Source organism: Echeneis naucrates, chromosome 22 (genome assembly GCF_900963305.1).
Source record: "Echeneis naucrates chromosome 22, fEcheNa1.1, whole genome shotgun sequence".
In the NCBI taxonomy this organism is placed as follows: Eukaryota; Metazoa; Chordata; class Actinopteri; order Carangiformes; family Echeneidae; genus Echeneis; species Echeneis naucrates.
This window is the reverse complement of record NC_042532.1, coordinates 6,471,249-6,494,970: the sequence shown is the minus strand read 5'-3', so window position 1 is coordinate 6,494,970 and position 23,722 is coordinate 6,471,249. Positions and strand designations below refer to the sequence as shown.

The window sequence follows — 23,722 nt, the reverse complement described above, 5'->3', positions numbered from 1 at the left end:
TTTTTTAGAAAGAATCCGCAATTCAGAAGGGCACAATAAAATCCTGTGTCATGTTTACATTGGCTTCATTAAGACAAGGTTTTGGGGTTTTTATTGTGTGCAAACTTAAAAATCCATTAAAAGACATTCAGTATCTTTCAGTAGAACAAACTCGTAGCTTTTAGCTCATAGTTTCTAGTTTGGAACCAAAAACAAATGTATGATATTTTACGTTAAGACTTCCTGGTTCGAGGTAAAGTAAGACAAACATTATCATGAAGAAGAGAGGACCTCCAGAGGTGTGGATTTTTCTGACAACATTCGAAGGAGTGACGTGGAGCAGAACAGTGTACATCACTGAGCACATGTGGCTGGTTGTGGTGCAGAGAAGCTGTACGTGCATCACCATGAGGAACAAGGGCTTATAAAATATTTGCCGGTGTCCACACATGCAAGTGTAACTGTATGCATGTAGGACGTTTTTTTTTTTTCTTTTTTTTTTTACAGCTGCCTTCACTAATGAGTGTCAAAGCTCAATAGCGCATTGCAAAGATAAACCGACAGTTAGCGACTGTTGTTTAAGTGGGAGAAAAGCAAGACCAAAGGTGCAGTAACACAGCTCAATACCCAAAACCATGCAAGCAAACGCACACACAGATATACACAACCCCTGCCACACACTGATTAAACTTATTGACTTTTGAGTCACAGCAGAAAAATAACACTTATAAACAAATTCAGATACAAAGCAGTGATGTTATTTCAAAATACAAAAAAAAAAAAAAAAAAAAAAAAAAAGCGCCTAGGAAATCAGGTGGAAATGAGGGGAAATCCACATCATTGCTGAATTAACTGCAGACTAGTTTAAAATAATAAAATATTCTCCTGTCAGGCTTGGAGATTTGAATATATAAATATGTCTTTTCATTTATTTCTTTTTTAAATTCCTGAAATGACCCTCTACACTATGACAGAGAACTGATATCAGCCTTTCAAATACAGAGATTAAGACTTTAAGACTAGTGTGGTGGTCACTTTTGGCCTGGCGATCTGTGAGTCATGTTTAAGTTGGCCTTTGAGATGAACTGTAAGACTTCAAGTGGTAAAACACACACTAAATGCGTCAATTGAAAACAAACATAGATGCCTGTGGTGGGAACACGGTTGTGGGGAAAAGAGGCTGAACAGACACTTATTGATCACATTCCACATTCACGTTTTAACCCACATTTTCATTTGCAATTGATGATGCAATAATAATTGTTTATTTTTACTGGCTGCTGAAATATCACTATTTCTGCAGCCATATTCTGGTCATATTCTGAGTTTGTAATAAGGGACAATAGGCAACAATTTCATTAAATGATCCTTTGGAGCAATGCAAAAATACATTATTGCCAATGGAGATGGAGTGAAATGATCACAAAGGCTACTTTAAGACGTGATGAAAGATACTACATTAACTATGCAGTACAAGGGCTTTCTTCTGTCTGTGCAGTGTATTCTCTTTCATTAATAATATGGCTGAAAAATCCTGTTTGCCACTTTTATACTCACTTTAAATGTCTCTGAATGAGCTGAGGTGCAACATTATGGTAGTAAAAAATATACTTTTTCAAAATATTTTATTCCCTAATTAGAGTTAGTCTAAATTAAGAACATTGCGCTCATTTGAGTTAAATATGAAGCACAAGCAAGCAATTAGGTTAGCTTAAAGGCTGGAAGCAAAGTGAACCAACTAGCCTGGCCCTGTCTAATCTGTCCACCAGCACCTCAATTTTTTTTCTCCACTTTACATGTCAGACGCCGTTTGCTTAACTGAGCAAGTAATGGAGGAATCTGTCTGACTGACTTTAAACTTAGTGAAAAACCCACTCATCCGATCAAATGTAACATTGCAAGTGTATTGCTGAGGTCCAAATGTAGGGCAGTGTCCATTTAAGATCAAGACAGCTGCGACTGAATTAATACAGGCCAAACAATCAGCTCTACTGTCAAAACCCAAAATGCTGTACAGGGAGATAGAGGTGTGACAAATCTGTTTTGGGGTTTAATGTCATTTTCAGCTTACTCAACAGGAATATCTTTTAGGGAAAAAGCATAAAAATGCACTATTTTAGAAATTATTTGCCAAGTCACATCCATAAAACAATATGGATGCAGATCTTGTTGACAAGAGTTGCCTCCTCAAACAAAATTTGGTAAAGTTTAACATAAAAAAAAAAAAAAAAAAGGACAACTAGGTCCACTGCCACCAAAAAGACTCAAACCACCATGTGTTGCTGTGGCCAAACTGTGCAATGAGTGCACATTCAGAGATCTGCAGTATGGAATGATCAATATTCTTGCCTCTATTCCAGCCAAATTATATATATATTTGGGATAAAATACCTTAATAAATCTAGTCACCAAACTTAGCAGGTGGAGCCAAAAGATTGGGAACTGGGAACAGTTCTGTGCAAACAATGCAACATCCAGTGTCATCTGTATTCAGTCTATGGAACCAAAAACCGAGCTGTTTAAAGTAAAAAATTTGAATGATTAAAATCAGTCTAAATTTATCAAGTTTTCTGAACCACTATATGAAAGGCATCTGAGAATCTGGGTTTCAGAGACATCTGTCCACTTTACATACATAACAAAGCTTAACATGACAGATGGCACAATGAGTACAAACATTCACACAGACACCCAAATTAAAAAGAAACCCCAAATCTTTAGACACTTAAAACAAAAAGAGAGAGAAATAGAAGAACACAGGGGAAAGCAGAAGTGCTGTTTTTCAGTGCGTTCACCACAGGTTCTGAATGTTTACATAAGGCAAGCAGAATTGAATGACAGTTTTAAGTGTTTTTCTTTTTATTTTGGGGGAGGGGTTACGTTATGACAAGCTAGGGCGCCTGTGCACATCTTTGTCCTTGTGGAAGACTTGTGGAAGATCTGTCTGACCCGTTCGGTGTTTTCTAGGGTTGTTCAGGTTCACGCCACTTCAGGGGAGGATTGGTTCGTCAGTCGTCAATGTCCTCGTACACATTATCATCGAATGGCCTCGCTGGAGATGGCTGTATTCTGTGTCGGGAGTACTTGAGCTGAAGAAGGTCTCCTACCTCACTGATGACACTCAGAGCCTATGAAGACATTTATAAAATAAAAAAAACTGTCAACAAGAAGGGTAAAACGCGGCTCCAGCCAATTTAAAGCTGCACCAAGCAAGACTTTAAGGGGAGAAAACACACCTCTCTCTTAAGATTAAAATCGCAAACTTTACCTGAAACAGACAAGACCACTTACTTTCATGCTACTGTAGGACTACACATTTTATTCCTTCTGCTTGGGTTTCAGGTAAAGTCACACACAAACTTACCATATAATACAGATCTCAACAAATCTACAATTTGTTCTGGCTGAAACTGCATTATTTCAATGTTTCTAAGTGCAATTGAAACTTGTAGATTTCTATGTAGTTGACATTAACAAAAAATACATGGGGTTGATTAAAATTATGTAATACATAAAAGCAATATGTGGCAAAGTTTCCTGGCTGGATTGATTGCGTTGTGTGGCGTTTTCTGGCATTATAAAAATAATGATTAGTTCGGCTTTGCAACACTTGCAGCAAATATATAACACTTGCATTTTTGTCTTTCTCTTGACTTTGTTATCCCTAATTCACCTGGAATTACACCAATAGACCACTTGGCTAGAGAAAGTCCCTATTAAAAATCCTCTAACACACCAACATCACTAATTTGATGTAAATCAATGCGGTTACTGTCATGAAAAGTCTTAAGAAGGAAAATGATAAAAGGGTCAAAGTTTTTTGTATGTCTGGGTGTGGGTGTGTAAATGAGAAGAAAAAAAATGTCACATGTGACACATCAAAGTGTGTAGGAATGATACAGAGAGAAAGGCTAACAGAGATACATTTGAGCATCACAACAGCATACTCACCGCCTGTCTATGGGTTATTTGTTAATGTTTTCTGAAGGACATTATAGACAGTACTACTTGGAGACCCTGCCTCTGAGCTAGCTCAACCTCAAGGACACACCAAGTGTATTTTTCCAGCATATTTAGTCAGTGGGAAACATGCCAGATACAGACGACTAAGCTTTTTGTGGACCAGCAAAGGAACAGGTCCTCCGTCGTTTGGGTGGCCATCTCAGGAAAAAAAGAGGTGGACTCAAACAAGTCAATAAACTAGAATCACAACTTTGGGCTTTGCTCTAAACAAAGAGTGCTGTTGTTGAAAATATGATAAAGGATTCTCCTTGAGGTGCTAAATTACAGTGCTGAGTATTATGATGAAAGAATGCAGTTGCCCTTTAACCATTGAGGTAAAATTAATAAGTGATGGCATTTTAAATCCAATTCTGTTATATTTTGACATAATGAGGGCAGCACGGCACATAGTGGTCAGCGCTGTTGCCCCACAATAATAAAGTTGCAGGTTTGGTTCCTTTCTCTGTTTGCATGTTCTCCCTGTGTCTGCATGGGTTTCCTCCCACCGTCCAAACACATCATGTTAAACTAAACTGTCTGTAGGTCTGAGTGTGAGTGTGAGTGGTTGTTGGTCTCTGTGTGTTGGCCCTGTGATGGACTGGCCACCTGTCCTGGGTGACCCCGCCCTCACCCAATGTGAGCTGGGATTTGTTCCAGCACCCACTCCGACCCAGAAATGGATAAGCAGTACAAGATGAATGAATGAATAATGAGTGAATTCTTGTGACCACAGTGAAAGTTGAGCTTAGACTTCCAACTTCACAGTTTGTTGTCTGCAATCACATCACCCTTGAGTCCTAATACATTTTTGACCCAAAAGAAATTCCCTCAAATCTCTGAGAGTAACACAAACTGTTCCCATGAGCAATCAAAGCTCTGTCCTATTGTAGCCCAACACAATGAGTAAAGAGAGTGGCTGGAGTGGAGGTCTGACATCTAAACAGGGGATTTATGGGAATTTCTGCTGCAGAGTGATCCAGCTGATGGTTTTTTTTTGTTGTTGTTTGTTTGTTTATTTATATATATATATATATATATTTTTTTTTTTTTTTTTTTTTTTTTTAATGGGGAGTCACTTCAACTCAATTTCTTGTGAGATTCAGATTACCTGAATCATGCATTTATAATGATGTCAGACACAACATGCAGTGTTTCTGAAAGTCTCCACAAGAGATGTACCCTAAGTCCTCTCAGTTTCAAAGCTGTTTTCAACCCACTAAACTGCCCTGCTTGCTTTTAATGTCACGGCGCTGTATTGCTTTATCTCTTTGTGGGTCTTTGAAATCCTTGAAAGTGGCGAGCGCTAACTTTTCAGGACTATACGGTAGAATATTGACATTTATATCCCACTCTCCCTCCTAGCAAATCAAGATAACAAGCTACACATTAGAAAACTGTGACAAAAAAACAAACAAACAAAAAAAAAATAAAAAAATGTACACAAGTGCAGTAATTAGCCATGACCCCCTGAAGCAAGTCTTGGCCAAGGCACTGGAAGAGCTTCAGGCAATTAGGCTTAGGACTGACAATTCTGACTAATTAAAGAAAGTGTTGAAAGCCCAGAGAGTGTTTTTCACAGTATTATAATGGCTTCATCCAGACCTTTCCTCCTGTGTGGGCATAGCATGGTCAGATCTGGCTACGGATGACTAGTCACTATCAACACCCTTGCTCCCTAAAAATGCTTTTTTCATAAAAAAAAAAAAAAAAGAAAAACAATGCAGGTTTGGCAACATGGTCAGTGTGCAGGAACTGTATATCCTTAGTTAGAGGGAAATTTCGGCAGTGAAAGTTAATTGTTCTGTCCAAGAGTCAGTATAGTGTTTGTTAGAGAGTAGAAAGTAAAAAAAAAAAAAATAAATAATGTGAGAAATGTTTCGTATCCATCTAAAAGTATGTCGCTTAATAGTGGAAGTGTTTACTCACCCTGTCAAGCATGTCTTTTGTGTGGGCGGCTGAGATGCAGAAGCGTGCCCGGGATTCAATAATGGGTGTAGCAGGGAAGCCCACGACCACCACGCCAATGTTCCTCTTCAGCATCTCCCTGCCAAACGCTCTGGTGGAATAAACATGGAGAAACACAGAGAAAAATATGAGACATCAATAAAATGCCATATTGTTTTCTGAACGTCAGGAATGAGCAGCTGACCATGTTACGAGAAACTCTTAAGACACTTATAATTTAGTAAGCTGAGAGGTGTTTTTTTTTTTTTTTCTCTCCTCAATTGATTTATTATCATCTACTCTTTGAGGAGAGATGATTTAGTGAGCTAATATCAACGTCAGTCAAATTACTATTTGCAAGGTCAAAGTAAGGTTCAAGGCTCAACCCTATTGCTTAAGATTAATTGTAAGCTTGTTTAATAACTGGAGAGATATCCAACAAAGGATAATGATATTGTCAGAGTCATTAAATGCCAACATTTAATATACAGTTATATTATTCATCACTTTGATTTTAATTGACTTGGTGGACGAAGTCTCCTCGCAGCATTCACTCAAAGTTAGAGGCTCACCCTATCTTAGCGGGCATGTAGAGCATCATGGGAACAACAGGAGAGTCATTGTTGCCATAGGTGATGAAGCCCATTTCTCGAAGCCTCTTGCGGAAATAGACTGTGTTGTCAGCCAGCTGTCGCACGCGTTTGCAGCCTGGAGGTGACGAGAAAAGATGACGTGAGTAGACAGAGACACTGCAAGTTAACCACATTTCTGTACAGTGATGTACATGCCCATTATGAACATTTCGGACACAGTCACATCAAGTTAGATGTGTTATCAATGAATGTTATGTGGATTTTTATTTACTGTATTGAATTGCACTCAATGTCCTTCATCACTGTGAAATACAATTTACTACCCAAAGTAAAAAAAAAAAAAAAAAAAAAAAAAAAAACTTTGTTGAAGTAAAATGTATGAGAAATGACACAGTTTAACAAAGACCCCTCTCCCTTTCAAAGATGTTTCTTTCTTTACAAGATATTTCTGGTTGAAGAGAAAAAGAAAGGAAATCAGCAAGAGTGGCAGTTGCTTTGGAAAAAAAAAAAAAGGGGAGTTAAAAAAAAAAAAAAAAGATGTTTGACGAGCAGCTGAAAACAATCACATTCATGAGATGAGTATGAGGAAACATGCGAGTGTCACAACATCCTGGCAGCTTAGGGAGATAAAGGTCCTGGTTTTTAATATTTTTTTCTCCTCCCACAGCAGCTTTTGTTCACTGGGTTCTTTGAAAAGCTGGGCTTGCATCAAAAACAAAGTGACAAACTCTGTGTCTTGTGCACACAAATTTGCTTTCACGTTTTCTCATACAAAAAAATAAATTTTTAAGATTTTTGCAGACGAAGACTTTAAAACTCTTCTGGATTGTGATTTGCCTGGACTAGCCAATGAAATGCCCATGAAATGCCCATGCCCATGCAAAGATGGTAATAAATGCCTATGTAGGTTGAAGACAGTATTTTAGGTGGACTGCCTTTAATAGCCTCCAACAGTTTGTAACATTTTGATTTTGACGGTCAATGTTAAAAATGTGGCTCAGAACTGTGCTCGAGTTTGGGTTTAGCCAGTCCCAAGGAAGCAGGTGGAGCTGTGAACCACCTGAGAGGAATGACTCTCGCCACAAAGGCAGTTCAAATATTAACTACATAAAATGCCATTCATTAAAAAAAACAAAACAAGGCAGTGAATGAATGCTGGCAATGCTACAGAATCAAGCCAGGGAGAGGCTTGCTGCTGGAAGAGACTGTAGTTTGCACTGACACCTGGTGGCTAATGGTGACTACAACAGCTATTTAGATTAAATTAGAGTAAACCAATAATTCAGAGTAAACCCTGATGTGCTGATTTTACAATGAATATTAAGAAAGTTTATCTAGTGGTCATTTCAAAAGTCTTTAAAAATATGTAATTTGCCTTAATTCACTGGATGAGTTTCCTCAAGATTGTCTCTGAATGAATAATCTTTTTGGTTTTTATTATTTTCCAGTCTAATTAGCTGTGTTACGCAAACACAGTTGAATGTTTGTAACTCCTGGTCTATATTTACCTTTATTGGCCTATAATTATTCTGGATATTCAATGAAAAGTCCTGGAAGCTCCTGCTCTCTTAATTACTCTGCTCTTTGCTGAGCTGTTGTTAAATTATAAAAGAGAACAGTGAGGGCTGTACTAGCACGAGGTAAGCGTCTTTTATTGCAGTGATTTCCATTTATTTCGCAGCACCTCCTTGAGCATTCTCAAGAAACATGAAACTCAATTTCATGCCTTCAAAATCCTTCCTTGTCAGGTTTTTGTCTTCATTTCACCTAATTTCAACCTTAAGAGGCAACACTGTCATAAATGTGACTTTGATTGATATTGTTTGATCTGATAGGGGATTTCAGATGCCATTTCAGGAAAGCTTTCTTTCAGCTTTAAACTTCCTTCCGAAGACATCAAGGGGCCTGTAACAGCAGTCAGAATTGGTTCATTGTCTACATTCAAAAACATCTCTGTTTATATTGGAATATAAAGTCAAATATGCTGGAACTTAACAAATGACTTCTTTTTACAATGTGGAAATTTTGTTGTTTTGTTTTTTTAATTCCGGCCCTTTATAGTAAAAAATGTTAGATGATAATAGTAATGACGGCTTCACCTATTTAAGTGTTTAATATTGGTTGTGTTTTATCCTTTTTTTTGGAAAATTAATTAGATAAATGTAGGGAGGTTGAGAGGAAGCTTGAACTATAAATGCATATCCTATAAAGCATTTATAGTATTAAAAAAAAATCTATTGAATATTGGTATTGTCTGTGTAATGCACATGTACTGTCATGGTTTATATTCTGCCTTGTGTATCTTTTAGACTTTGGAGTCACCTATTGTTGTGCCATCCTCTCCCATAATGCACTTCATAGAAGTGATGATTTGCTCCACCACAGGAGGAGACATGGAGGTGGCGTAGACTGCACTGTGAGAATGGGAGCGCAGGTACTCGATAAGCTCCTAAACCAAGCAGATAAACAGGATATGTGAGTAAATATACATGAACAGGACTGCACTTACTGCTCTACAGCTTAAGACTTCAGACAAACTGCTTGCTTTGCTCACTCATATGAAGAATAATGGAATATATACCTTTTTATATAATACAAAGATATAAGAGGCTCAGGTTTCATTGTGAATTGTTATGCAGTTGTTGATGAAAATATAATTTTAAGTAAATATTTTTTTTCCTTTAACTTGCACAAAAAACTTTAAACTTTATGTTAAATGTTAAACTTTCCTTTCTTAGTTAAAATATCTGAAAGACATCCAGGCTATCAACACCTGATGCATCAGGTTATGCATCTTGGTTGTTCATCTTGTAAATGTTTTGGTATATTTAAGTACGTCAGTCTACATATGTGTAAGAACAGTCAGTTCTAAGATGTCAGATATTTTCAGCATTTCCTGGAAATCAGGATTTAACCTTGCTTGGATAAACTAGTGTCGTAATCTGCAATGGCACAAAGCCAATATGTCAGGATGTCAGGAATGCAGCATAGTAGAACTACAAGGCTGTAAATCCACATTGCGAAGATGACAGGCGTCATTTCAATGATAGTTAAAACCTTCGATGGACACTGAAACGTCTGATTACTGTTTAAGAGAATGCATTTAGCGTGTTTTATCGAACTGGAAAACTATTTACAGCCTGTATTAAACTTGTATTTAGCTTATGCTGGAAAGAACATTCCTATTTTTATGTATCCTACCTTCAAAAGCACTAGAGATGCAGAAAAAAAAAGAAAAAAAAAAAAGAAACTATGCTACATCCTCACCCGTTTCCCTGCGATGTATCCACCCGCAGCACCAAAACTCTTCGTAAATGTGCCCATCATAACATCCACATCACAGGGATCTAGGCCAAAGTAATCGACCACACCTCTTCCTTTGGGCCCCAGTGCTCCTATGCTGTGGGCCTCGTCTAGGTAAAGGTAAGCCCGGTAGCGCTTCTTCAGGGCGATCACTTCTGGCAGGCGGACTATACTACCCTCCATGCTGGGGGGAGGAAAACGGGGGGGAGACAAAAAACATTACAGTCGGTGTCAAGCAAATGCCATCATGTGTTAATTTGTTTTGCAACAAATATTATGTTGACATAAAATATATGACTGAGTTAATGATGTCACAGGCAACAAGAGTGGAAAACATGACTACAGTTTCAGTTGACACACAAATTCTGACTTTCCAAGTTGGGCACGCAGTCAGTCATATTGAAAAGGAAGGAAATCACAAGGACTTGAAAAAGGCCAAGTTCTATTTTCTCTGGTCTTTGACACTTTTGCTGCAAAGCGTAAGTTCACTGGAGGTTCTTTCAGTACGGCTGACACTTACTGCAAACCTCAATAAGCTCCACAACTGCTAAGGAGGTCAGTAAAAAATAATTCAGAGATTGTGTGTTGTAAAATTCATATGCCTGCCAGTGTCCCAAAATATCTATTCCTATAAAAGATAAGTAACTACCTGTAAATGCCTTCCACAACTATGAGGATCTTCTTCCATGGTCTGTGAGTCCTGGGTTGCCCATGAACTATGGCTTCTCTCAGAAGTTTTTCAAGGCTCTGCATATCTGACAGAAAATCAGTAGATAGGTACAATAAGAGGAAGTTGTGGTATCAAAACGTTCCAAAACTCACGAGCGGTTTTTAGTTAATCAGAAATGTATTTTTAACATTTAAAACACAGTCACCACCAAGTCTCAATACACCCTGAAAGGCAGAGTGGGCAGGCCTGCTGATACTGTTTCTTTATTTGAAACAGAAAATCAGCAGATTCGGTTTGGTTTAACTCCACAGACAAGAAGTGGCTGATAAGTTTGCACAGTAAAAATTCTATCAAAATTGCAATATGGCCAAGTGTGGATTTTTTTTACTATAGTAGACACCCTGGCCTACAACCCATTTCCTCCTGACATATAAGAACATACTTGTTTTGTACAGGCCTCAATAAACAATCATCAACTCATGAATACCAACCAGATTTTTGTTAAAAATCATAAATGTTAGTTTGTTGCTAAAAAATCTGAGATAAACTGGGTTTTGGTAGCCATGAGAGTTTCACTATAAGCTTGCAAGAACAAGACTGGATTACTGAAACAGCTAGATTCAGTCATTATTTTAACGTTCATGTTTTACCAAGTTTGAGATATTCAAATTGTCTCCCACAAGTATACTTAATACATAAAATGCTAAAATGCCCTCCAACAGTATGCACACATTATACCAGATTTTCCTTGGTAAGCTAAAGAGAGGAGACAGCTAGAGCTACAGCATATGGAAGTGCTTATAAAATAAAACATATGATTGCCCCAAGTACATTATGGTACGGGACAACAGACGTACAAGGAGAATAAATCAACGAAAAAAGATAAAGACAAACAACATGAGTTGAGGAGCTGACAAACAAAAACTGGCACGTGGATGCAGGTGCATAGAAAAAAAGTTAATGGACCTGTAACTGTATTTCAAGCAGTGGGCAGAAGAACCCATTTGTAATCACAGACTCACTGTTGTGTTTGAAGACTCTGATAGTCGACCCAGAGAGTCTGGCTCCCAGCACCAGAGAGGCATGGTTCAGCTCATCACTCAGAATCAGACAGCCCTGTAGCATGTCAGACCAGACCATTTATTAATAAAACATTAAGATTTTTTCCAGTCTCAGGTATCAGATGGTATTACATGTACTGATTTAAAAATCATTGTTAGCACTTGCTCAGGTGTTGGACAAAAACATTTTGCACATTTGCACGTCGAACTTGCAAAACAAACCAATTATTTGCCCATGGTTGGAGAATCATATACATGAGAAAAGGTCTAGCACTAAAAGTTGAAAATAAATTGTTTGTTTTTCCAGTTCTTGAAGTCACTTTGTATCAACCCATGCTGTGCCTATGCACCTACCTTGATAGATAACTGTGGAAGGTCTTTCTCCTGGTGGAAATGTACACCCATGCTCATCAAAAAGGTTCACAGAATTTAAAGCAGTGCTCTTACACTCTACAATGGTTCCTCATAACTGTGTTTTGAGTTGTCTACGTGCCAAACAATACCAGCTATCGTGACAAAACAGACTAGTCTGAACCGTCTGGTACTTTTCACCTTGATATGCCGTTAAACTACTCTTGACTTTGTATAAGCAGGACGAATTTCATCCTGATATGAAGCCACAGGGTTTCTTAGTGTGTATTTGGTACAACTGGTACCCAACACTACACAGTATTTGGCATTAATACACAAGGTTACACTCGAACCAAAACTTACATTTGCCGAATATAAAAGGGAGGAAATCAGGGTGAGATTAAGGACAGATGAGAGAAAGGGAAAATATGCGAAACTGAGATAAGAAATGTGTGCTGAGAAAATAACTCAGCTCTGCTGAGATACCAATCATCTGCTGTGGTTTTACCTTGCCAGCCAGCGCTGGTATGTTCATGGAGTTGGTTGCAAACCCCATCCCAAACGCCATGGCTGACTCCACACCCAGGAATTTAGCCACCAGTTTCTCCATCTCCTCGTGTCTGTCCAGGTTGCCTGAGATGCAGACCATAAATAGGTCTAAAGATCTAAAGTGGCATCAGGAAGTATTAACTTGACTTTTTGCTTTTTTTGGGGATCATAAATCGCCATTGTTGTCCATTAACCTATAATCAATACCCCTTTTCAGACAATGTAAAAGCATTAATTAAGAGTCAGAAGGGCAGTTATTTACAAAGCATTTAGAAGCCTGCTTTTTTGCTTTCTTGCTGTGAATTTGATGGGAAGAATAACATCACTCTCATCCTTGTTCATTTAATAATAATCAATAGCCAAGCTTAGCTTAGCATAACGACTGAAAGGAGGGAAAACATCTTCAATGTCCAAAAATAGACATACCAGCACACCACACAAAAAAGCTCTAGAATTAACATCTTGTATCTAAAGTCTTTTTGCCGCACTTAAACAAGGTGTAAAAATGTCAGGTGGTACAATGTTCTTGGCTAGCCATAGATCGCCTACTGGAGTGTTGTCAAAGTGAGGTTGCCAGGTCTTTGGTTTTTTGGGAGATTGGCTAGTAACCTGTTCAAAGGTGAGCCAGATAGAGAGGCGCTGGTGAGCAGGTTGGTTTTAAATGTGGAATGATACATGTATTTACATTTGGCTTTAGCGTCATATATGGTAACTAGACATGATGGTGGATATGAAAATGAATAAGCATATTTCCAGCTGACATATAAAACACAAAAAACTGATTCAAATATGGGCAGACTGTTTCTGAGGAAAAAGAGCAGCAACAGTAAATATCTGCAGATGGTTTATTTAACTTCGTCCAGGCTCATCTGGATTCTATCTGACCTGCTTTGGAGTCTGGCTTCAGACAAGCTTGATGGTGCTCTGGGTAGCTTACAATTACAGATCATTTAAGAGAATTACTTTAAAAAAGTGGTTCTTTAAAAAAAACCCAAAAAAACCGGAAAAAAAAAAAAAAAAAAAAACAGCATATTTTTTTTGTCGATATGAAATTGTAGTTTCTCCCTCCTGTTTTCTTGTCTTATTTAACTTGTGTGAAGTCTGAAGGTTAAGGCTTAAAGGTGCTCCGTTGAGTTTTTTTTTTTTTTTTTAAACAACTTTTTAACACCCCACAAGACAGAGAAGAGTAACTGATAGCTAGCAAACATTGATGTAAAAATGCATAATTTAAAATATGAAAAAGAGTTTGACTTGCTTTTAGGCTCCACTAGGTCTACATATGTAAAAAAATTAAATGACTACTCAAAAGTTAGAGAACTATTAAAAATTAAAAGTAATTTCTGTTAAAAAAAACTAAACAAAACTAAGTATTTCCAGATATAGCATCTCACAAGATTTGCTGTTTTTTTTGTTGTTACGTTGGTATGTTTTATGTCAACCTACGCCAACCTATGTGGAGGTAGGTTTGGAGAGTTTTTCAGAAATAAAGACGATGGGGAATTAAAATGTTCATTTTTTGTATAGAACGAACAAACATTTTATCTGTAAGTTTGTAAATTTGTGATATATGATGCTAACACTGTGGTAAAATTGAAGCCATTATTTCTATTTTCACTGGCCTGTGATTTGCTCACTGTATTAAATAAATACTTCCATGTTGTTTCTGTTAAGTTCCAATAACAGTGGATGTGTCTGATGTATGTTTGTACCGATCTCCTGCCTGGTGCTCGTAACTCCAACGCCGTACTTCATGGTGACCTCACATGCAGAGTCAGCACACGGACCAGTATTTTCAGCAAAGCCGAGATAATTATACGAGCCCAAGTTAATCACATCCTGCACAACCCGATCTGTATACCTGGGAGATGCAATCAGACAGAGGAAACAATCAATGTGAGGAAGCCAATATTTTCCCAGGCCTATTGGTTCCATTAATAAAAATCAGGTGTTAGAAGGTAGACTGAACTGGAGTGAAGGGTTGGACAGCATGAAAGTCCTCTGTTTACCCATTTTTTTTTTCATGCAAATATCTCCTCATTTTCTCTCTGCCCTCACACACACACTTCATATAAAACTACCATGAAATGAGGTTCTAATCAGCATTGGGGAAGTATGTGCCTCTGTGTTTCTTGCTGTTGAAACTTTGTAAAGCATATGTGGCTCATCTTAAATTTGAGTTTACTGGGTTGAGTAAAATAAATTTCAGTTTTTCTGGCACCTGAGCTGTGTCCTTTGTTTATGCAAAGGACAAAAAGAATAAATTGTGGATAATGCCTTGATTTTGGAGTCAGACAAAAGATCATTTGAAATTTGGTTCTGAAAAAGTTGTAATCTTTTAGAAACTTACATTTTGAAGACCCAAGAAAATCATGGAAAATAACAAAACTGACTGATATATGGATGGCAATAACAAGGATATCCATTGTTTTGTTCATATCTAAAAATGTAACATATTTCCGTTAGTACCACTTTTTTATCTTTCATACAACGGGACGACAGACCATATTTATTCTGTTGTGACTTATGGTCAGATCTGGCCTATGTGTATAATTCCTTTGTCTAACCTGAAATGTCCCACTTGCCTTTGTACTTGTCAGAGATAAGAGTGTTAGTACACACAAAACTAGACCTAAACTAGGTCAAATTTGATCTGTCTTGCTGTTTGTAACCTCTGTCTCTGCACATTCGAATACCTGGAGGCTAGTTTGTAGATTATTGTATTAACAGTCCTGGAAAAAAAAGTATTTCTCACTCAAAAGTCCAGTTGTAATCGCGGGATGTTCTTTCCATCAGGTCCATTTTGGCCCCAGGGACGCTGCAAATTGGCCTGTTCCAGTTGTCCCTGATCCGCATGTAGAGGTTCCTGGTATAAAAGTTCTCAAAATCCTGATAGAGGGGAACAAAGTCCTAGACACCAGTGAATAAAGAGAACATTATTTTAAAAAAATGAACTAGGAAATCGAGGAACCTCACTGAAAACTATGTATGCTCTTTTTATCAGTTCAAAAACTATGGGTGAATTCAAACAACCAAATACCATTCATATTTTTGAAAGCTGCAAGGAATTTAATCTCTAGAAATATGATCTTTGACATTTAAACACATGCTCGAGGAAGTTCATTTTCCCTAGCTTTTGGAGGAAATATCTGTGGGATATCCTTGGGGTGATTTGCTGGCTTCCCCCACATATATTCCACAAGCTTCCTTTCCTCAACAGAACCACATACTTTAAACAATGGGCTTCACTATCAAACATTACATAAGACTTTGAAAACAATTTGAGTGGTGAAAAGGCATGTTCCAAATGTGCAGATAAATGCGCCATTAGACATGTGTTGACAAAAATGCATCCTTAAGTATGCACACCATTGTGAAGAAAATCACATCAGGGAGAATACTTCAAGTTTGAGTTTCAGTCAGAGTTTCAGTCAGAGTTCAGAGTTTCCTTCTTTCAAACTCCAGAACTTGAAGCTATATAGCTTAACACGTGTGAAATGTGAGGCCTGTGCTGCTGCTTCTCATTTTTGGTGGCTTTGAGGTGTGAAGAAAACAGAATTTTTTTTCCTGCTGTTTCTCTGTAATGATGACAACTCCGTCTACCACATCTGTTTCATTCCAAACCTGAAATGCACTGTGCCTCCATTTCCTTGACAGCAATTTTGCTCACAGCATTGCCACCATGCAGCCAATAATAATGATTCCAGTCATTATAAAAAAGGTACAGTGAAATGACTGCACAATGCTCATGTCTGCTTCATCAAACATCAAACCTTCAGCTTTTCCAGTCATGCCTGATAATTGTTTTGAATTAAATCCTGAATACATCCCAATTGACCCTGACAGATAAGTGGTTAAAAGTAAATGGATGAATGAAAAGATAATTCCTCAATTCGTTTGGTTGTTCAATTGTACTTTTAAGAACTACAGTCTGTGCATTTCTGTTACCTTTTGATTCTCTTTCTCTCTGGCAATGGAGCACTTTTCAATCTGCCAGTGACGGAGAAAGTCGCGGAGGTAGCCAAAGATGGTCAAGATGCCGTAGCCCATGTATGTGAGCACTGCTACCAGCATGGGCGTCTCCTCAAAAGACTCAATGAAGGGCCGACCATACAGGCCGCCATAGCAGGAGGCCAGGTGTACCTGGAAAACAGAAAAACAAATGTAAAAAAACAAACAAACAAACATATTATTATAAACAAAAACACACAAAAAAACTACTTTTAATGAAATTGGGCAATTAAGAGGAAAAAAAGCTGTTTTGGATTGCTATTGCATTATCCACCTAACACATTAACAACAATTCATTTGTAATAGCTCAGTTAACAGTTTTCAAACCCTATTATAGTATTTCACAGATATTCAGACCGGGGTCTGTCAGATTTGGGTTATGTTCTAAAACCAATGAAACATGAAAACTCCAAAAATCCACTCTCACTGAGTTGATGAGGAGAAACATTATGCTAATATGGCATTTGAACAATGTATTCAGCTTACTTTTGGGTTTAATAAGAAGGCAATATAGATTGAGGTAAAATAATAACTTTCCTCCCATGAAAAATACATTTCTCCTCACCAAGACCTTGTAAGGAATAAAGCTTGGTATTTAAAATGTAAGATTACACTATTATTTTCTGTGACTTCCCTTTCTTCAGTCTAATGAGAAAACAAGCTTTTAGTATTTTGGTAGAGTTACGTGAGGTTTCACAAATTCCCAATTTAAATGCAGCTAAATTGTAGATGGCAGGAAGACGAGAGTTCAGATCAATTGTTCACTCGCTTACCAGCAGAGAAAACACTGTGTGATATATTGTAGGGGAGAAGATTTGACTGCCAAATAAGGGAAGAACTGGCAGCGTTGATAGAAATCTGTGTACTGGTAGGGTTAGTTTCTGTGCCATTCAATCCACAATGCATTTATAAACACTACATGCTTCCACCTTTCATAGAGATAATTCAACTCTGTGTGCCTACTTCCTCCATATTTATAAACCAGTGGGCACAAACTCACATAGAAGTCGCACATTTTTCTTTTCTCATCATGCTTGTCTCTGTGCTAATGGCTATTAGGCTCTACATGTGACCAGTCATGCCTCTCTCTCTCTCTCAAATACCTTACAGAGTCGCTCTGCTGACATGTGCATGAACTGCAATCAGCTGAGGCTCAGTCTCTAAGTTGACCAGTGCAGTTCAGCAACAGATACTGGGTTTGTTTCACACACCATGATCTCTAGTGATGAGACCTACCTATGAGCACTCATTCTCTCCCCCTTATTTTACTGCAGATAACTATCATTACTATGCTTTTGCTAATACCTATCTCGCTGAAATATTATCATCACACTACGACAGTCACTGAAAATGTTTGCCTTGTAAAACAGAAAAACTGCTTCAAAAAAAGTTCCAAAGTCTACACAGAGACCCAATTGCTTGGAAAAAAAACAAAAAAAAAAACTTTTCCCTCCAGTTCTGCGGTGTAATATTTACATTCAAATGACTGTAGCACAACATATCTGTGAGTCAAAAAACCCATGTGTGTCAGCATCTAATCGTGTAGTCAGAAGGGACCGGTTAATTGGGACAGCAACAGAGGGTGCACCCAAGGGTGGAAATTTCATTAGCTTCTTTGGAAAAAAAAAAAAAAAGGGGGGGGGGGTGGTTTCAATGCATGTGGTCCCAAAGGATACCATTAACTGAATAGGTGGTGAATGGGTGAGAAACAATTGCTGTAAAAACATTTCGGTTTAGACACAACAGAAAGTTTGATGCCAGCCTTTGACACAGATGACTTGAGTTTGCAACCTTCAAATTCTCAAATTGCTGGCCGTCCAGGCCAACCATCACGAGCTGCTGTGGGATTATTTTCAGGAATTCCTGGGAGTTACTGTATAACTCTACTCTACTTTACATTGCAGTCACAATGTCAAGCTTAAGCTGCGCCTCCTCTCAAATCCGACTCAGATATTACTCACTAAAACAGTTACAGCCGAGTGCAATGTCAACTTTCACGGCTGTCATACCCGCCTTTTTGTATTTTGACACCCTTCCTCCTGTGAGACCACAGACGGGGGCGGAGGAGCTCGATGCGGGTGTTCACGAAGTTGGGATTTTAACACATCCATGTAATGCCCGGAGCAATTATGATTAAACCGAATTATAAAAACGCCCCAAACATGATTCAACAACGGTTCGTGATGCGCGCCGTTATGGGGAAAAGACGACTGGTGACGGGAAAGTCTTAAATATACAGATTTCTGCAAGGAGTTTGGTGGTTAGTGTGTCAGCAGGACCGTCACGGGTCGCGTTCAAACGTGTGTTTTATCGCGCAGAAATAACGCAAGAGTTGATGAAAAGACAACAAACCGTGTGCTTCCCCACACCGCCTCCTCCCCTCCGTCCCATCCCGGGCCTCACCTCCTCCTCCTCGGGCTGGTCGTGGCGCTTGTGCTGCGGCTCATAGCAGCGGTGGAGGGTCTTCACCAAGCCGTTCCGCTCCGGCTTCAGTCCGTTCTTGACGGGCTGACGGGCTTCCCCCTCTGCCGGTTTGGCGGCGGGGCTCTCGGTCATGGCTGCTGGCCAACGGCGGTAGTGGAGCCGCGACGGTAACTCGCATGTATCAACACGGAGGCTGCCCGCGGTGCAAAGCGGTGACAGTTTCCGAGCTGCAGACGCCTCTCTCTCTCTGTTCCGCTCTTTTTTGTCCTACGGCTGCACTGTAAACTCACTCACTCACTCACGCAAACACGCACGCGCGCGCGCTCACACACATTTAGCCGCACACGGTGAAACCTGAAAATCCGGACAGTGAATACCGGAAATCAACGCCCATTAGTCACAGCGGAGCCTGCAGGAGGGGGCGGGGCGGGGCGGGGCGGGGCTTGCCTCACGACTACTTCAATTTCATATCGCGTTCACTTTTCCACTTTACCACCATTTCAGTTAGTGTAATAAGAATAATAAGATAAAAAATTGTACATTCATAAGAAATTAATAAGCATTTACCACAGCACGTTTTCAATGTAAGCAGTTTCTCGAAAAACAAAATAAATGATTATATATATTAGTAAATATGCAGCAAATGTAAGAATACTTTTGATTGGACAAAATGACAAAATTTTTATAATTCTCGATTACCTCAATCACGTGAGTTTCTTTACTTGAAAATAAAGTAAAGCAGAAAACAGGTATTTCTAATTGTTTGGATTTCGTTATGTTATCAATTTTAAAAAAACAACATTCCTTTTGTTATTCTTGGTTGTGTTAATCTCGGAAGCATGGCTTCCTTATTTTGATGCAGAGAGACATCCTGCATTTGTTTCACCTCATGTCCGTCTTTCCTTTGCAACTTTCATTTTCCACAGCTTTCTGCATGTTTATCCACTCCCTCTGACATCTCTCTCTCCCAAGCATCAGGTAGCAGGGCAGCTTCAGCATTACAGATGTAAACTGGTCTCCCATTTAATCATATTTTGGAGGCAATTTGTGTATATATGGGTTGAGTAATGTCAAGGATCAAAGATACACTTTCCAGCTCACTGTCTGTCTTTTTATCTGTCTGCTCATATGAGTCTCCTGCATTCATTTCATTTTCTTCTTCATTTCCTTCATTCTCATCTCTCTCTTTATGTGATAACTCCTAATCTAAACCTCCACCAAAAAAAATCTCCTCAGCTTCAGTTCTTTTGCAAGACACATATATGATAAATAAACTTAACTGTGCTGAGTCATAACTTGGCCTTCATCCATCTTCGCAATAACTGTTGCTCTTTTTGTCTTGTGGAAATTCCAATTTAGCTGCTCCCTCTAGTGGTTTGAGTTTATAGAGAAACCAGCACAAGTATAACAATACCAATTTATGAGGGGAATAACTTCTGTAGTCCCTGGGAAGTGGCCTGTAAAAAGAAAATGGGATGTTTTTCTTACCAATATCATATGTATAAACAACTTAATCAGACAGCATCGGAGTGTCATGGATCCCAGTGTGTAACATACATCTATAAAGCTATCTAATTAGACCAGACAAACATCTCTTTGGAGGTGAGCTGTCTAATCAAAACTAAAAAAAAAAAAAAAAATCAGCATCAGCTTTATTTGCCAAGTATTTCTGCACATACACTTTTGGACTCTGGTTTCCCATAGCTTTCAGCACTTACATTTAAACGGACATTTAAAATTAGTAACAACAACAGCAAAGAGGAAAGGTGAATAAATAAGTAGAGAATATCCTAAAAAAGAAAATGGCAATAATAACCAAGAAGTGAATAATACAGTGATAGAGTGACTTAGCTCCCTCCTACAGAGCACAAAAACAAAATGGGCACACAACACACTGAAAGTACAGAAAACACACCTGACAAAATGTAGTAAATAACACAATCTTCCAGTCAAGAATGATAAAATGACTAAACCATAAACATGACATGAAACGGCACGTTTACGCACTTGGAGCTGAACTCACTCTGATACTCAGATAAATGTTTTGGCTCACAAACAAACTTGTGTCTCCCACAGAGCAGGAAAACTAAAATAGATAAGTGTAGGAGACTCGCTTTACAGCAGAGGCACAAAAGTGCACTTTGGGACACGCATCATAAGCGTCTCTCACATTTACACTTTGGAAGACTAACATGTCAGGCAACAACTATAAACACATATTTTGTGTAATTCCACATTGTCTAACAGAGACTAGACATATAGATAAAGACTCTGTTACACATGCACCTGCAGTAGCTGTGCGCTGTAAATCAAATTAATTATGGAACACAAAAACAGGCGTCATCAATTCTCTCTCGACTTCACTGACAAAATCCTGCTGTTTGTGAAGATCCATCCTGGTATGGTAATGCCGATTACTGGCAAGCCCCTGTTGGTCCAGACGGGGGACACGATCTTCCCAAGTTGTTGTTGACCAAGTCACATCACTGGATGGATAGCAGCATTAAATTAGGTGTATAGGCAAATAAATTCCACTAGGGATCATGCCTCTGTCCTTCAGGCTCTAGTACGCCGCAGAAGGCAGTGAGGTTTGGCTGCGAGGGCATCCACATTACTGAGGAGCTGCAGCTGCTTTACACTCCAAATTCTGTCAGCTTCTTCCAGCAAGCCTCCAAAATTGTAAGGCTCACTTAACTGAGTGATTTATCCATAATGCAAAACCAAGTTGGTGAAATGCCTGTGCGGCTTGAAGGGCAATTGAAATGCAGTCCTGTGGGGCAGGAGTTCATTACTCTGCTGTGTTTCTGCAGGGCTAGCTGTGCAGTGGCACCACCTGCATCGCTGTCCAGGTTCATCTAAGGGACTGCAGGCGTTACACTTCCTGTAATGATTTCCTTCTCTCCAGAGACCCATGCTAAGGCATGGACAAGATCAGAGGCCACCGTGTGTCTGTTTTTAGCTCATCAACTGGGTCTATGTAAGTCAAAGCTCTTGATTGTCTTTTACTAATAACATTTTTCTTTAAAGGTGTTATTTATAAATGTGGTTTTTACTCCATGGTCAATGTTAGCATTAGCAGCCCTTCAGAGTTCAAAACCAAACTGCATTACTTGACTGTGAGATGTCTCTGGCAGAGGAAAGCAACTTTTTTATTTTATTTATTCTTCTGAAGACAACAAGACGAGCAGTTATCCCCTGGCCTCAGACTCTGCTCCTCCTCAGTCTCTATTTGTTGTATAATAATAATAATAAAAAAACAAAAACAGAAACAAAAAAATGTTTATGACCTCTTGTCTTATAAATGAAACTATTGTTGATGTATTTTTGCCAAGTCTGGTAGGCTAAAATATGTTAATAACGCTGGTGATGTAGCAAGAGCAAATATAGAGAAAGCTTCTTTCGCTAACTAATCCTGTAGTTTGGGTTTACATCTGAAAGAGGTATTTTTTAATCGAGTATCTAAAGTCTGTCTGATGCAGACATTAGGGTTTGCCCTCCTGCTGAGTGTAAGTTAACTTCCCATCTCCAGCTTACAAACTAGCACAAGCTGACGACAATATTTATATATCTCAGTGCAGATTTTACAATATTATCTTAGTTACACAGAGAAGAATGTTTTACATGAAAAACACGTTAGTAGGTTTTATAAATGTTCCCTCTTACATTTGCCAATCACTCTGGATCTCCTTTTCACTGAAAAAGGAAGCTGCCATTGCTCTCAAACTTCCCAATCAGCTGGCGCTTCTTTGACCTCATCCTCTCTCCAGGTCCTCAGCACACTGTACTCTGCCAAGGACTAATCATTAGACCCTTCTGTTCTGATGTTGGGCTGAATACCTGCGAAACAGCAACATCAATCATCGCTACAGCATCACTCTAAGGCCTTGCGGTCATCAGCTTGATCATGAGTCTGATGCTGCTGCAGAAGAGACTGCGAGTGTTACAGCTATCTAAATCTCTCACCTGCACTTCCTGTACGTTAATCCCATGCATGCTTCAAAAAAGTAATTCAGTTCGCAAATTCAAGACGAGGAAGCTGAATGTTCTCTCTGAATCTCTGACATACAGATATTTCTAACGTGTATGAGTTCAGCTGTTGACTGAGCCATTCCTTGACTGTGTGCAATATTGTGGGGATTTTTGTTTTAAGCTTCACTGACAAAACCTAAATGTATGTGTATATATTCAGGGCATTTTGACCAATGGCAAAGAGAGAGCCCACTTGGAGCTACTAACATTACTGATGTTGATAATCGAGGGCCTTTTGCCATTCAAATGCTCAATAACGGACTTCATTGAATCAGCATGCACAGTACCACGGGGGCACATCTAAATGAAAGTGTGCATTATCTGTCTCAATATTGCTACGAGTGCTTCTTCAGCTGTAAGGAAAAAAAAAAACAAAAAACAAAACCTTGACTCCAGGACTGAATTAGCAAGAAAATGAGCCAGTAAAAACCATTTATCTGTGTCTTGCTTTGTCTTGTTACTCTCTATGCAGTTGTTGATGTTTTGGAGGTCATTTATCACTGTACCTTGTTTTTTCTGGAAGCTGTTGTGTATGTGCTGATATGCATTTGCTGTATTCAAGGACAGCTCAAGGACAGCTTTGAATACTTGTGATTTCACTTCATTTTATCGGTGGATCACTCACCTGCTGGGTTCTGGTAGTGGCTCTGCTGCACTATATCATTAGACACACTATCTAATGATATAGTATTATCTGAAACCCTGACGGAAACATACAGCAGTCAGATTTGACAGCCTCTTTTAGCGTGTAATCAGCTGTAATGAGAGAAAATTCCCTTTGTGCTGTAATGTGTAGATAGGTGGACACC

General features: G+C 38.8%; 1 protein-coding gene across 1 annotated transcript; it reads right to left on the bottom strand.

Annotated features, from left to right (window-relative positions):
• Nucleotides 1-426: 426 nt before the first annotated feature.
• LOC115035829 (serine palmitoyltransferase 2-like) lies at nucleotides 427-19,222 on the bottom strand. The gene is made up of 12 exons (XM_029493851.1): nucleotides 18,864-19,222; nucleotides 16,398-16,592; nucleotides 15,205-15,359; nucleotides 14,162-14,310; nucleotides 12,412-12,536; nucleotides 11,514-11,607; nucleotides 10,471-10,576; nucleotides 9,786-10,005; nucleotides 8,841-8,967; nucleotides 6,498-6,633; nucleotides 5,908-6,037; nucleotides 427-3,107 (listed from the first exon to the last, which is right to left on the bottom strand). Exons 1-12 carry the CDS (start codon nucleotides 19,014-19,016, stop codon nucleotides 2,988-2,990), a joined length of 1,710 nt encoding a protein of 569 aa, XP_029349711.1. The 5' UTR covers nucleotides 19,017-19,222; the 3' UTR covers nucleotides 427-2,987.
• Between the last annotated feature and the right edge of the window lie 4,500 nt (nucleotides 19,223-23,722).

What these genes read in the sequence shown, in the direction of transcription:
- LOC115035829 (XM_029493851.1), bottom strand. Translation starts at nt 19,016, where the DNA reads ATGACCGAGAGCCCCGCCGCCAAACCGGCAGAGGGGGAAGCCCGTCAG. An exon ending in GAGAGAAAGAGAATCAAAAG is followed by an intron (nt 15,360 to 16,397) that starts GTAACAGAAATG and finishes ACTGGTGTCTAG; the next exon opens with GACTTTGTTCCCCTCTATCA. An exon ending in CAAAAGACATGCTTGACAGG is followed by an intron (nt 3,108 to 5,907) that starts GTGAGTAAACAC and finishes ATGTCTTCATAG; the next exon opens with GCTCTGAGTGTCATCAGTGA.